At 35.2% G+C, this 15,189-nt stretch overlaps 5 protein-coding genes across 5 annotated transcripts; 2 read left to right on the forward strand and 3 right to left on the reverse strand.

Moving 5' to 3' along the window:
- Window positions 1-170: 170 nt before the first annotated feature.
- MONOS_12103 (uncharacterized protein) lies at window positions 171-1,565 on the reverse strand (the record flags this gene model as incomplete). Its single annotated transcript, XM_067864697.1, has 3 exons — window positions 171-1,104; window positions 1,158-1,300; window positions 1,362-1,565. 3 exons carry the CDS (start codon window positions 1,563-1,565, stop codon window positions 357-359), a joined length of 1,095 nt encoding a protein of 364 aa, XP_067734939.1. The 3' UTR covers window positions 171-356.
- Window positions 1,566-1,612: 47 nt separating this feature from the next.
- MONOS_18548 (uncharacterized protein) lies at window positions 1,613-2,689 on the forward strand. Its single transcript, XM_067871577.1, has one exon. It carries the CDS (start codon window positions 1,667-1,669, stop codon window positions 2,402-2,404), a length of 738 nt encoding a protein of 245 aa, XP_067734940.1. The 5' UTR covers window positions 1,613-1,666; the 3' UTR covers window positions 2,405-2,689.
- Window positions 2,690-4,454: 1,765 nt separating this feature from the next.
- Window positions 4,455-6,795, reverse strand: MONOS_5744 (uncharacterized protein). Its single transcript, XM_067875920.1, has 3 exons — window positions 6,142-6,795; window positions 5,820-6,067; window positions 4,455-5,737 (listed from the first exon to the last, which is right to left on the reverse strand). Exons 1-3 carry the CDS (start codon window positions 6,749-6,751, stop codon window positions 5,090-5,092), a joined length of 1,506 nt encoding a protein of 501 aa, XP_067734941.1. The 5' UTR covers window positions 6,752-6,795; the 3' UTR covers window positions 4,455-5,089.
- Window positions 6,796-6,957: 162 nt separating this feature from the next.
- Window positions 6,958-7,802, forward strand: MONOS_5743 (uncharacterized protein; the record flags this gene model as incomplete). The annotated part of the gene is made up of 4 exons (XM_067875919.1): window positions 6,958-7,159; window positions 7,220-7,446; window positions 7,504-7,620; window positions 7,683-7,802. The coding sequence occupies 4 exons, from the start codon at window positions 6,958-6,960 to the stop codon at window positions 7,800-7,802; spliced, it is 666 nt and encodes a 221-aa protein (XP_067734942.1).
- A 437-nt stretch (window positions 7,803-8,239) lies between these two features.
- On the reverse strand, window positions 8,240-15,173 carry MONOS_5742 (putative CUG-BP- and ETR3-like factor; the record flags this gene model as incomplete). Its single annotated transcript, XM_067875918.1, has 3 exons — window positions 8,240-14,812; window positions 14,881-14,963; window positions 15,029-15,173. The coding sequence occupies 3 exons, from the start codon at window positions 15,171-15,173 to the stop codon at window positions 9,164-9,166; spliced, it is 5,877 nt and encodes a 1,958-aa protein (XP_067734943.1). The 3' UTR covers window positions 8,240-9,163.
- Between the last annotated feature and the right edge of the window lie 16 nt (window positions 15,174-15,189).

Below are 15,189 nucleotides of genomic sequence, written 5' to 3' on the forward strand. Positions count from 1 at the left end.
AATGTCCCACTCTTGGATGACTCTCTTTTCTTCTCTTGAAAAAGATGAACAACAAATGTTTAAGTGTGATAAAAACACAGAATGACGCAATATTCTTGTGTTATATTTTTTCATCTCATCTTTTAATCTTTTGTAATATTTTCGAATAACTTTTGCTCTATTGAGCATTGACTTTTCAATAGCAGTGTTGTCAAAAGAAATTAATAAAATCAACTTTTTGTTCAACAAAAAATGTTACACTCGCCATAAATAAAGATGAAATGTCAATAAAAGATCAAAAGTGAAATGAAGAAATTTACACATGATATCAAACAACTATTGAAAAATTAAAAATTTAAAAATAAAATAAAATATTTTTATTCAGATAATCCAAGTGCTGCCATCATTTGCTGTTCCAATTCATCCACATCAACGTCTTCGGTTCCACTAAGCGTTTCTTCTGCAGCTTCTGTGTGTTGTGCTGCAGTCTCAGAAGTTGCATCATGTGTTTCAGAAGATGATGATTGAGATGATTGTTCGAGTGTATTCATAGGTGAATTGCTTGAAGAAGAAGAAGGTGCAAAAGTTGAAGAAGAAGAAGAAATTTTATCTTCATGTTTTTCTTCATCAGAAGCAGTTGCATCATTTTCGCCTGTTGTTATTATATCGAGAGCAGCAAGTTCAGCAGCAAGCTCATCTTCAATAGACCTATCAGCAGAATTGCTTTCGTGATCTCCCATTGTTTCTGAGTAAGAATCAGTTGAAGATGATGTGTTTTCTGAATTGTGTGGTGAAGATGATGAAGATTCAAGCGGTGATTGCTGAGATAAAGAAGAAATTTTTTCTCCAAAATCAGTTTCTTCTTCGTTTGATTGGTATGAAGAAATAGTTGCAGATGAAGATGGAAGAGAATAAGGCTTAGATGCAGTAGGTGCTGCTATAACGGGTGAGAAAGTTTTAGATTCCTCATTTTTTCCTGCTGCGTCTGACTTTTCATTTTTTAATGGAGGTGGGTGAAGAAGTTGCCTTTTCTTTTTTTTCAAATCTCGATTGCGCTTTTCTGCTTGAATAATTAGAAGATATAATCTTGCAAAATAATTTCTCCAAAATAAATCTTCGGTAATACTATGTTTTATTTAGATAATTAAATTTGTACTTTTTATCGAAAAATTGCATACAATTCAGGAACGAGAAAATAACGCATGGGGTTTAGGTTTGGATCAACGTTTAAAAGTTTCGCAATAAATGAGTATGATTCATCCATACGAACCTGAAAATCAGCAGGCATCCCTTCAGGAGGCTTTAAAAAAAATGAATGAACCTTTTTACAGTTAAATGTTAAAATATTTGCATGATTTGATAAAATAACGAACATCTCATACTCGTGACAAATTAAGTGCTTCAGTCTTCAAATTATTTTTTACGACTTCTTCCAAGTCATCGCGTTCCCAAGGTAATATGACATCTTCAGCTTGAAATTCGGCTGGTGAAGTTATATCTTCAATCAGTTTTGCAATGGTTTCTTTTCCTTTTTGGGCCTTTTCTTTAACCTGATTGAAAAGGCCCTTTACGCGTTCTGAGAACATTTAGAAATTTTTGAAATTATATTAGGGTCAGTTTGATCTAAACCTTTAGTGTGTATCTGTGTTTTGCAAATCTTTAAATCACATTTTTTAAACAAATACACATGGTCGGCCGAACAAAATCAATTTTACAAACAATTCCATTAAATCTAGATTCGCCATTTACCGAAAATGCTTTAAAAAGTCCTGAAGACAGTTATCAACAAAAACAAGAAACTTCTTTGAAATCAATTACTTCTGTTAAATTGTCGGTGAATTCTATTGAAAATCAATCACAAAAAATAGATGATTCGTTCAATGATATTCCATTTGAACGGGCAACTGATTCTTGTGTGATAATTTGCGCAAACACTGCTGTTGGTTTGGTTTCACCATTTGTGGTTTCAGCTGAAGGAAAAACTTCAAACGACGAATTGCAATGTCAAAATAAAGACATTGTGACTCAATCTTCAAAAGATTTGTTTTCCAAAATTTTACACTTTTTCAATTATACACGTTCAATAAATGCAACAACATCATCTGAATTAATCATTGCAATGGCATTGCTTCATAGAATTGTTCGAGTAGAAAAGAAAAGAGTTGTAGAAGGACATACATCAATCATTAGTCACAAAACATTGGGAACCATTTTGCTGTGTTCAATTATACTTTCACAAAAATTGTTGAGAGATAAGCCATTTAAAAATAGCTGGTGGAGTAGACATTGTAAAGTACCAATATCCATAATTAATGATTCTGAAGAAATGTTTTTAAAACTGCTTGATTACCGTTTGCATGTATCAGACGAAGATTTTGCGTTGATTTACGGCTCTTTTATTGAAAGAGCATCTAAATGTAGTTGAAACTTCTTTATTGTTTTAATGAAATTAGCATGATGCCTTGTGGTAAATTTGATCCTAAGACTTTTAAAGATGTGTCTTTTTCGAATACATTTTACAGACCGTATATGTGCCTTTTTCAAAATAATAAATTTTTGGAATATATTTTTGAAATAAAATTCCCTATTGAGTTATTTGAGATAGTTATGTTGTACTTTTTTTCATTATTTTTATTGATCAATTCAAAAAACAAATTTTTCTTCAATTGTCTTCCTTTTTAAACATTGAATGATTTTTGATTGGCAAAAACCATTTTTTTTTCAATTTATTTTTCTAATTTTCAGCAGAAGAAAATATTTTGAAAAGTTACCAAGGTGTGAACATTGCGCGTTTTAAAAAAGAAAGAAAGAAAAAGAGATGGAGAAAGAAAATAACTTCAAAAAAGAAACTTTTCAAAAAACGACAATTTGTTTATAGTCTTCTGCACAAATGTACAAATTATTATCAAAATACAAAATTTTTTATCTTTTTTTTTTTTTTTTTTTTTTTTTTTTTTTTTTTTTGTTTGTTTGTTTGTTTGAATAAATCTTTTTTTATTTGTGTGTTTGATTTTTTCAATAAAAATTATGATTTCTTCTCATTTGTCTTTTCATTTCATTTTATTTATGTGAAAAAGGGATGATATTTCGATTTTTTTGCAATTAATCAATTTTCTTTTATTGAATGGTTTGATCTGCTAAATCAAAAAATGTTTTAAAAAATGAGAACAGTGTCTTTGATCTTTTGAAAAATAAGAGAGTTTTTTTTATTAATCATTTTTATTTATTTTTTTTTCGGGATGTTGTTAAAAAAAATGATTTTCGTTTTTTTACAACAAAGAATTCATTCAAATATTCGAAAGAGTATCTCAATTTTCAAAAACAAATGTTTGGGATGAATTTTTGATCAGGTTTTCTGCTTTTCTTGAAATCACTTTTTAAGAGTTCAATTTGTGCGTTTATTTTTGACAAAAAATATTTTTGTGTGAAAAATTTCTTTTCTGTAATCTGTTTGAAATGTTTGAAAATGAAAAATGAATAGAGACAATGCAAACGTAAGACGTCTTCGAATTTCTTTTTTGTGAAACATTTTCCTTTGGTTCAATTGCAAATATATAAGACATTTTGGGTAAAATATGAGATTTCAAACTTTTTCATTGAAAAATTATGCACTTTTGATTAACTATTTGTGATCAAAAAATTTATTGAAAATGAGAACAACTTTTGAATTACGTGTGAGTTCACAAAACGTTTTGTTATTATATCAATGATGTTTGTTTTCAGATATGAAAATCAAAATAATTATGAAATCTGGTTAAGTTTAATAATGTTTTAAGGGAAACAATTTTTTCATGCTTTGTGCATTAAAAGCTTGAAAGTCCATATTTTACTCCATTTCATATAAAATTTCCATTTGTAATCAAAGACCTTTTAAAAACCAAAGCACAGATAACAGAAATGATTCCAAAAATAATCACACATTTGTTGAACATGGATGCAATAATTGTTCATATTTCCAAAAAGATATTTCATCTTTTAATAACAATGAAAAGCTTATTTTGTGTTTTGTTAACAACGCTAAAACTTGAAAACCATTCACTCAAGATTTTCTTCCTTCTTTATGGAAAAACAAAATACTTTCCTAAGAAATAGAAAAGTTGATCAAAAATTCAAATTTTATAAAAATGTTTCAAAGTGTTGAAAATCATTTTTTCATTTGGGGGAAAATTCGACCTTTCAAGGTTTTTTTGCACAAGGTATTGAAAAATTGCTTCACTCATAACAATATTTCACTTTCTCAGATTTCAATATAAATTAGATTTTCATATCCGTATACAGGCATCGTTGAAATCAAAGCATAAAGTATTGTGACATTTCACGAATGTCAAAAAATTGACCCATTTTTATTGTGTTTTAAATAATAAAAAGTCAATGAAAAGTGAAAAATTTTTCAATGAAAAAACTTGAAGCAAAATATTTTTCCACATTTAGCTTTATCAATAATTTTAAAAAGTTAAAAAAAAATATTAGCAATGAATAATTATATAATTTTGTTTGCTACAAAAAAACAAAACTACAAAGATACTAAAATGGAAAAGAAAATGCTTAATAAAGTAAAAACTTTGCTAAAAAAAAGAAAAAAAAATTACAATTGAATAAAATGAAAAATTTAAAATTTCTTTCATCATAAAGAATAATAATAATAATAATATAAGAAATTCAAATAGTTACATAAAAATATGAAGAAAAACAAGCAATGAGGAAATATAAACGTTATGAAATGAGAAATGTATTGTATTTGCATTCAGAAAATTACAAAACAGAGAAACAAAATTTATGTTCAACTTGTTTTCTGATAAAAATTTCTTTTAAAGATTGATCTTCCTCTTCTCAAATAGTCAAATGCATACAGTTAGAAAAACGTAGTTGCCAATTAAAGAAACACAAATCGTGTCAAAAAATTAAAAAAAAAATAATCAACTAAGGAAACTATGAAACATAAAGCACAAAACTCATCAACACCAAAGTTAATTCATAAAGTCATGATTACACGAAAACATTTATTTCAATTGTTATTGAAATAACTGTTTCCTTTTTACGTTTTGTTTCAACCCTGCAATCGAATAGATATCATACAAATTTAAAAAACAGCATTCAAATGATTTAATGCTCATCTTTTATATTTATTTATCTTCTTCTTCTTCTTCTTTTTCTTGACTGAATTGTATTCAAGTGGATTTTCTCCTGGGCTCATCCACTCGAACTCCATCATGCTATTGCGCATCAGGCCATTCTGCATCTGATATGCTTGAGATGAAAAAGAAGGAGAAGGATACATTGGCGTTGAAGTGACAATCAAAGAAGACGGGTTCACATCTAATCCATCTCTGTCATCAATGCAGACAGCTACGACAGGCTCGTTGCATTCGAGAAACGTGAATTCACGCTCAGCTGCGACTGCTTCGTTAAAATCTTCGTCTGAAGAAGCATTCTGTCCAGAAGAGGAGGAGGAAGAAGAAGACTGTAAATTGTTGCTTGCCAATGAGGAGTCAGGAGGGTTATTTAATTCTTCCCTTTTTGAGTTTGTAGAAGAAGAAGAAGAAGAAGAGGAAGGGGGAAGCAAGGAAGTAATATCTTGGTCTTCTATTCTCAGTGAATCATCAATTCTCAGCTTATTGCTAATCACACGGAATGTCTGAAGCATTGCCTCATTCACATTGTATTCCATTTCTACTCCTTCAATATCATCTTCATTTCCTAAAAGTGCTACCGCTTCCTGCTTTCTTTGCTTTTCCTTTTGCTGTGCTTTGAATCGAGTCTGATATTCCAGTTAAAAAAACAACAGAAAAAAAACAAATTTAATTGAAAAACATAACAGTAATATATGTTCGCTTTCACACTTCTTCTTCTTTCTTTTTTTCTTTATTCATTTTGTCACGCATTCGACTTGCTCTTCGTCTTCTTATCTCTTCTTCTTTCAGTGTTCTCCTTTTTTTCATGTTCCAAGAAACACAGGCTACAGTACATGCAATGATCATAATAATTAAAAGAACCAGAACCACAAGGAATATTGAAAAGATAATTGTTGGAACTCCAGGTCTTGGCAAAACATCAGTTAAGCCTCCAAGAGTGTGATGATTAACTGGAGCTTTTGAAAAAGAAAATACAGATAAGATATTGACCAACAATAATGCAAATTCAAAAAGGCAATGAACAGCAAACCTTTTTTATTTATCTCTAAATCTTCTGCCTGGTTGCTAATGGTTTGATATAATTTTTTCCCTTTATTCAAGGTACACAAATGCATATCATGCGTCTCTTTCAATAATAATAATAGACTTTCAAACGAATGAGTTGCATCACAAATATTAAAGAATTCATCATCCTTCGACAAAATTTGAGAAGTAGAGAGCAATCCACAAATCCAAGATAAAAGTTCCTTTTTAAAAAGTTTTGATTCAATTTTCGAGAAATCAAAAGCAAAAATATCTAAGCGGGAATTTTTATTAAAATTCACATTTTCAATACAGTCGCTAATTTGTGGCTGTATCTCAGAAAAATTGATAATATCCGTTTTGTTTAACAACTCAAATAAACCACAATCAAGTTCAAAATTTGTATTGTAGGATTCAAAAATACATTTTTGCACTTGATTTAAACACAAAGCATTGGGCTTGCTCGTCACTTTATTTGATAAAGCGTAAATGAACTCCACAAAATTTTTTGATGAATTCAGAGGTAAGGAAGAGTTCGAAGTATCATTATTTTGTTGTGATGATACAACTATATTATATATCAAGATTATGAGCAACACATTCAAACTGACTGCCATTTTTGAGAAAATGGAGAGAAACACAAAACTACTTATGTCCCCATATTTATTAAAAAATAATATCAGAATATTGTCTTTTAATTGTTTTCTTTTATCCAACCAATTATTATTCACGTAATTGAATGTTAACAAAATTAACCATAATAAATATTACAGATTTTCTTTGCGAATTACTTTCATAAAAATAAAATTATAGAGAAATACAAATGAGTGAAACTATTGAAGACTTTGTTCCCCATCCATTGAAAGTTATTATTTACGAAGAAGCAACAGGATATCCTCTTTATCAATCAGAGGTATTTGAAGGGAAAGATGATGTCATGGGTGTCTATGCTGCTGATAGAATTTGGTACTTAGCATTAAACTTATATAACTTTGCCAATTCTGTTGATTTAGAAGTTCCAAAATGTTTGACAAAAAAATTTGAAATCTATAATTAATAAGATTATTGCATTTTTACTCATTTAGCCGAACGAGAAGTTGTAAAGATATGTTTTGAAACAACACAAAGTGATGACTCTTCTTCTTCATCAACATCAACATCTTCATCACGTCGTGCCGATGTGGGAAAATTTGGACGGGCTCATGAACCTTCTCTTTCTGGAAGAGATGGCATTGGAATGGTATGCTCACAAAGAACTTACCAAGGAGCAACTTTGCGTTGCTTTACTTTGCATGATAATTCAATGTGTAGTGTATGCATATTTTGAAATAAAAATAGTAAATAAATTATATTTGTTTTTTCATAAAAGGAGCCGCTGATGCGTAAAATGGTTGAGTTTAATGATTATGTAATAGATGATTATCTCACAATGATAAAGCCTCATTTTACGGATTTTAAAAGGCAACTCCTTGGAATTGGAGAACAGGTATTATTATTTGACAAGAAAAATTTTTTAGAAATTAATTATTCAATAAATTTTAAAATCAGAAAGAGCATCCGTTCCGAAGGACTTTTAAAGATATCAATGAATTGTACTCAAAGAGGTTGAAGAGCCTTGTAGAAGACTTCAATGAGTCGTTGACAAGTAATAGAACAACTGAGAAATGAAGAATTGGACATTGTGCAGTTATCAATCAAACATTTCCCAGAAGCCGTGGACTGCCCTAGTTTTTCTCTCGAAGGAAAACAGATCTCAGAAGCTTAATGAGTTGTATCAATTCTTTGAAAAGATCACAACCTCCATTCGATGATATGAAAAAATAACAATTTGAAAGCATCGTTGAGATATATAATTTTCTTTTTTGACATATGCAAAATTGGAGAACATATAGATGTAGATTATTGCATTCATTCAACAAGAAATCTTTTTATCAAATAATTAAAACATTAATTTTCTTAAAAAACATTTCCTGCAAAATGAATCAAATCTGAAATTATAATTACAGTTTTCTATATGTCAAAGAAAAAGTAATAAAAAAATTTCAAATACACAAAAAAGCAATATCCTTTCTCTCAGTTTATTAAATGAAAACATTATTTAAAATCAACTTTCGAAGGCAATTCATTATTTATCTTTAAAATTAAAAGAAAAGCATATGTTGAAAATTGCTAAAAACAACGAAAAAGATGAAAGAAAATAAAAATAAAAAAAAAAAAAAAATCCAATTTTAATCTGAAAACAGTCGTATTTGATTGTTCAATTCAAACTTTTTTTAAAACAACTTCCGTTTTTGTCGTGATTTTCCTTTCGTTGAAAATAAGAGACATCTTTCAAAAAAATTTTTTTTGAAATATAAAATGTGATTGTCCTTTCTTTTTGATATTTGAAAATACAGAGGTGTTGTTTTATATTTTTTGGAGAAGAAATGTGAAGATATTTTTTGTATTTATTAACATGTGATGATGTTTCACTTACCAAAAAATAAAAAAAAAAATAGTTCTAAAAAATGGAAACTTTCTTTTTCTAAAATACAATAAGACATCTTGGATATTTCTATTTTGTTTGGAAGACACAATCAAGGAAAAAGGATAAAAAAAAGTAGTTTCAGACAATAACAACAAAGGCCGTTTATTTCCAATCAAATCAAATCAAAAAAGAACAAAGGAAAGGAAAATAAATGAAATGAAAACTATATTTTAAAATTTCAAATGAAGCAGCAGCGTCTGCTTTGTATTGATGCATCAGCCGGCTGCCTCAAATGTTACACGCAATTGTTTTTCCAAATTAAAAATTCAAAAAAACGAAAGAGACATTCAGATAGATTGATAAACAGACAGAGAATAAAAAAATACATATTCAAAAAATATTTCATTTTTTCTTTTCTTCTTTTAAATAAAAATAAGTTCCCTTCAACACATAACAAAACCATTCACTCAAAATTCTTTAATTCTTCTCCTCTTCCAATCTTTCAGTTGTTTCCTTTCTCATTCTCTTCCATTCTTCTTCCCTCTCTCCCCTCTTCTCCTTTTCACCTGTCTTCTTCATTCTCAATGCCATCATCTTTCACTTCTTCATTGTTGCCCCCCTCTTCTTCATTCTGTGAAGGCGTGCTGCTGCTTTCTGAGCTTCCTGTTTCTGAATAAGAAGATGAGTCTGAATCCAAACTGTCATCTTCAGAGACTGTTGAAGATGATGCTGGCAAACATGGATTTGAACGCAAAGTATTAGAAGAAGAAATAGAAGAAGTTGAGTTAGTATTTGTATTAGTATTATTATTAACAGAAGAAGAAGAAGAAGAAGAAGCAGAAAGAGGAGGAGGAGGAACAGAAGGAGGCTGCATCTGAGCAGAAGGGATAAAAGGCACCACATTGGCAGAGGCAGTTGAGGAGAGAGGGAAAGACAAGAAGGGATAAGCGCTGTAGATGGCAGCAGCAGCCTGCTGATGAGCCAAGTCCATACATTGGAGAGGGAAATATGCACCCTTCTGAGAAGAAACAGAAGGAGAGGAAGGCAAAGGAAAGGTGGGAGAGGAAGATATGGAGGAAGGAATAGAAGAAGAAGAAGAGGAAGAAGAAGAAATAGAGGCAGAAGGTGATGATGAAGAAGTTATTGAAGCAGCAGAAGTGATAGCAGGAGGAGTGGCTGAGGCAGCAGTGGGCATCAGCATAGGGAAAGCAGGAGAAGCTGAAGAGAAGAGAGGGAAGGCAGGGGAGGAGGTGCCAGGGGAGTAGACAGAAGGCATCGGAGAGTTGGCAGAGAGGAAGTGAGGGGAGTTGACGAAGAAGCGAGAGGGAGAAGAAGACATGGCAGTGTGGAAGATGTTGGGTGTGGTGTTTGGGGTGGAGAACATGGCAGAGGAAGACAAGGAAGACAAAGAAGAAGAAGAAGAAGAAGAAGCAGAAGAGGAAGAGGAAGAGGAGGAGGAGGAGGAGGAAGATATGGAAGAAGAAGTTGAATTGGAGGTAGAGGAAAAAGAAGAAGAAGAGGAAGGAGATAAGGAAGAAGGAGATAAAGAAGAAATCGGATTCAGAGAAGAAGAAGCAGAAGAAGCCATAGAGTTCATCAGAGTGGAAGGGGATGAAAGAGACAGAGAACCAGAAGAAGGGAAAGAAGGCAGCAGAGAAGAAGGAGAGATTTCTTGGTCACTTTGCTTGTTCAGTTTGGTGTCTGTTTGATTGATCTGATTTAATGTTGAAGGAGGAAGGGATGGAGCATTTGATTGAAAAGAGGAAGAAGTTACAGAAGAAGAAGAAGAAGAGGAGGAAGAAGAGGAGGAAGAAGAGGAGGAAGAAGCAAGTGGGGCAGAGAGAGGAGAGGAGAATTCTTGTTCTGCTCCAGTTTCAGTCAGAGAAAGAGAAGAGTGAGTGCGAGAAGAAGAAGAGAGGATGACTGGGCTTAATGAAAACGAGGAGGCTGATGACTGGGGGAATGGAGAAGCAGAAGCAATAGAAGAAGAAGAAGAGGAGGAAGAAGAAGGTGAAGATGTTGATGAAAGAGAAGAAGAAGAAGAAGAAGCAAGAACAGGAGCGGAAAGCGTGGCAGAAGCAGGAGCAGCAGCAGAAGGAGGATGAGAGTGGAGGAGAAGGGTGGAAGGAGAGGAAAGAGAAGAAAGAGAAGAGAAAGTGGAGATGAGGGCAGAAGAAGCAGATGAAAGTGCCACATCCAAAAGAGGGCGAGGTGAATGTCTCTCAGCAGATTCAGATGAAGGAGACAACATCGAAGACTTCAATGTGCCTGCAGAGGAGGTTGATAAAGGAGAGGAAGAGGAAGAGGAAGAAGAGGAAGAAGAAATCGAAAGAGTGGAGGAAGGCGAGGAAGAAGAAGAAGAAGCTAGCGAGGAAGGAGTCGAAAGAGCTTCAGAAAGCGAGGCAGAGCTTGAGCCTAGGAGATAGTGGGAGAGCTGTGCATTGTTCTGTACTCCGTATAAGAAAGGGGAGGCTGAAGCAAAAGCAGCAGCTGAGTTCTGGTGGGAGGTGAAAGGGATGGGCGAAGGGGAGTTGAGGAGAGAAGGGAAGAAGGAGAGGAAGGGGGCGACGAAGGGAACAGGAGAGGAGGTGCTGGCAGAAGAGCTGGGGGAGATGCAGACGTGGAGAGGGCCAGGGGATGCTGGGAAGGGGGAGGAGGTTTGCGGGGTGGATGAAGTGGAGGAGGAGGAGGAGGAAAGGGGAGAAGAGGAAGAAGAAGAGGAAGAAGAGGGAGAAGAAGAGAAAAGTGATTGGGATTGTAATTGTAATTGAGGGTGTGCTTGAGATGTTGATGGGGATGATTGTGCTGAATTGGGGGTGTATGCGGTGAGTGTGGCAGAAGAAGAAGAGGAAGAAGAAGGAGAGGAAGGAGAGGAAGATGATAAAGTCAAAGGAGAAGAGGAAATGTTGGGAGCATTAGAGAAAAGAGAGGGAGATGACTGAAGGGAATTAGATGAGTCAGAAGAAGGCTCCTTCTCTTTCCGTTTGGCTGAGCTGGTTCTGTTGGAGGACTTTGACTTGGTGCTGTGATGAGAAGAAGATGAAGAAGGAGATCTGGAATGAGAATGAGAATGAGAATGGGAGTGGGAGTGAGAGTGAGAGTGTGAAGAAGAAGAAGATGATGATGAAGAGGAGGAGGAGGAGGAGGAGGAAGAAGAAGAAGAAGAAGTTGTAACATCTTTTGGAGTAATGGCAGGCAGAGAAAGAGAAGGTGAAAATGCAGAAGAGTTCAACGAAGAAGAAGAAGAAGCATTCGAAGATGCAGTAGTTGGAGCTGTAGAAGAGGAAGAAGAGGAAGAAGAAGAGGAAGAAGACGATGATGAGGAAGAAGAAAAAGATAAAGACAAAGGAGATGAAGCCATCTGAGCAGGAGCTGAAGAAGAAGAAGAAGAAGAAGTGGAAGGTATTCCTCCGATAAACAAAGGAGAAGGAGAAGGAGAAGAAGAAACAGAAGGATATGAAAGCAGCTGAAGCATTTGAGACGAAGGAGAGGAAGAAGAGAAGAGAAAGGGGAAATAAGGAGAAGATGCATTGGAAGGGATGGAGAACAAGGAATTGTATAATGAAGAATTAGAATTGGAAGAAGAGGAAGAAGAAGAGGAAGAATTAGAACCAGAAGAAGAAGATGATGATTCTCCTTCTTTTGCAGCTGAGCCAGATGAAGCAGATGAAGCAGATGAATCAGAAGGAGAGGCATTTGAAGCGAAAGGCTGTTCATTGTCAGATGAATGAGAAGAAGAAGAAGAAGATGTTGTTGCTGTGTCTAAAAGGGCAGCTAATTTTGGATGAGCTGGCTTGAATGTGGAAGGAATATTTGTTTGGTAGACAAAGGGAAACGAGGGAGAAGAGTTGAAGAAGGAGAAGGGGGCAGAGGAAGAAGAGGAAGAGGAAGAAGAGGAAGAGGAAGAGGAGGAGGAGGAGGAAGAAGAAGAAGAAGATGATGATGCATTCCCAAGAGGATTAGGAGAAGAGAATTGAGAGAGGGAAGGAGAAGGAGAAGGAGAAGAAGGGAACATAAAGGGAAACTGGGTGAAACCAGCACCGAACATTGAAGAAGAAGGAGTGGAAATTGAAGGGAGAAAGAGATTGGGCGAGGCAGAGGCAGCAGACGGATCGAGAGGCAGAGGAAAGGAAGAAGAAGAAGAAGAAGAAGATGTTGATGAAGAGGAAGCAGAAGAGGAAGATGAAGGATTATCGGATAAAACATCATTTTCTGCAGAATTTGGAGATAACACAGAAGAAGAAGAAGAAGAAGAAGCAGAAGCAGAATTAGACTGTTGAGACTGATTCTGTTCCTGCACCTGTTTTTGAGTGTGTTGCATGAGCATCATCAACATCATCTGCTGCTGCTGAAGTGTGGCCAGCATCGGATTGAGGGCAAAGGATGCATTTGGATCAGTCTCAAATGGAGGAGAAGAGGAAGGGAAAGAGGAAGAGGAAGAAGAAGAAGAAGAAGAAGCAGAGGTAGATAAAGAAGCATTAGGAGCTGTAGAAGAAGACAAAATAGAAGAAGGAGACGTTTGCGTCGTTGAGTCAATCATTTTGCTGACAAGCGACTCGAACGGAGCAGGAGGTTCGTTTGCTTCCTTCACATCCAGCGAAAAGAGAGGAAGAAGAGAAGAACTGCTAGTTGAGGTGTTTGTGTGTGGGTGGATGGCACTTGAGGGAACAGGGTCAGGCAGAAGAGGCTGAGTGATGACAGCTGGCAGAGTCATCTCCTCAAACGACGCAAGTTTGCTGGATGGGGCAGAAGAGTTTGATGATACAGAAGAAGAAGAAGAAGAAGAAGAAGAAGAAGTTGATGATGATAAAGAAGAAGCAGATAAAGAAGAAGTTAATGAAGTTGGTATAGAATTTGGCATAGAAGAAGAAGAAGAAGAAGCAGAAGCAGCAATATGAGCAGGAAACGAAGGAGGAGGGGGAGGAGGTATTTCTTTGTCAGAGCTGATGAAGAGTGTTGGAGAAGGAGGAGGAGGAGGCAGATGAGGTGGGGGAGGAGGCTGTGGAGGGACAGAAGGAGTGAGTATTTGGTGGAGAAAACGTCCTGGCTGAAAAGGGCGAGAATCGAGGTTGAATTGGAAGGGCTTAATATCAGCATCTAGCTTCTTGTTGGAGGAAGAGAGAGAAGAAGAGATGGGTGCTGGAAGTGATGAAGGAAGTGATGAAGGCAATGAAGAAGGTATTGATTGAGGAATTGATTGAGGGATTGATGGAGGCATTGAAGAAGAAATGGAAGAAGAAATAGAAGGAGGCAATGGTGGATGCAAAGAAGGTGGATTGCATGGCAGCAGAGCTGATGAAACAGGAGAAGCTGAACGGGATGCGTTGTTTCGTGTGGAAGTGGGTGATATTTGGTTGATGAGCGATGGAAGCGCTGAAACTGGGCTGAGTGGATAACTTCTGTGAATATTCACTGAAGAAGCAGAAGCAGCAGCAATTGAAGAAGAGGAAGAGGGTGCTGTTGAAGAAGAAGAAGATGAACCAGCAGAAAAAGAGACTGGAATGGGAAGAAGAGGAATTCTTGTTGGAGAATCAGATGAAAGGATAGCGCCTGCTGGAGGGTTGAGCGGGAGCAGCGCACCTGCCGAAGCATGTGAAGGAGAGAGTGATGTTGGAGAAGTCAGAAGGGATGAAGAAAAACCTGCTGTTCCTGCTACTCCCCTCGCTGCTGATGACGAAGCTGCACCATATTCAGAATCCGATGAATCAGATGCGCTGAAGTACAAGGGCTGTGAATACCCTCCCATTGCGTCTTCTCCATCTGATCTTTCTGCGAAAAACCTTCGATTTGCGTATCTTTCTCTCTGGACATCTCCTCTTTCACCTCGATTTTTCCCTTCAGAATTGTCATTTTTCCCTCCCCTCTTTCTTCCACCTCTTTGCGAATTTTGCATACTCTTAGCTTCTTTATTTTTCTCAGAATTTGCAAATTTAACCACCAAAGGGAATATTGATTTCGGTAATTTTGTTCTGTTTAAACGAGCTATCGCTTCTGTGGCACTTTCAAGATGCGAGAATTTAACGAATCCCGCACCTCGTCCTTCTCCAAGGTTCGAAGGCGTTATGAAAACATCAACAATTTCACCGAATTCTTTGAATACGCTTCTAAGTTCTTGTTCAGTCATTCTTGTTGGTAAATTTCCGATAAATAACTTAAATTCAGTTCTTGCCTGTTGCGAATCAGAAATGCGCACCTGTAATTTGCCAGGGCCCTAAGTTTGATAAATGAGAGTGAAAATTGAATTTTGACATGAAATAAATGAATATGAGCTCAACACACCCCCGGAAGTGTCACTTTTTGATGCAACGCTTCCACGCAAGAAATTGCATTTTCTTCCTTTTCATAAAATACAAAGCAGCATCCTTACACATAAAATTATAGTTAAATGAAATAAAGTCTTCAAATAACATCAAAAAATCGCATTTACCTTTATGCTCGTTTGTATATTTATCTCTCAGGATTGAAAGATTTACCACTGGTCCAAATGGTATAAATGTTGGAAGTAATTGCTGTTCAGTTAAATTCTTTGGAATTTGACCAACAAATACTTTCGTTGGACTTTTTTTTTGCATAAGAAAAGGAAGAAAA

Source organism: Monocercomonoides exilis, assembly GCF_001643675.1.
Source record: "Monocercomonoides exilis strain PA203 chromosome Unknown scaffold4-2303458, whole genome shotgun sequence".
NCBI classification, from domain to species: domain Eukaryota; phylum Preaxostyla; order Oxymonadida; family Polymastigidae; genus Monocercomonoides; species Monocercomonoides exilis.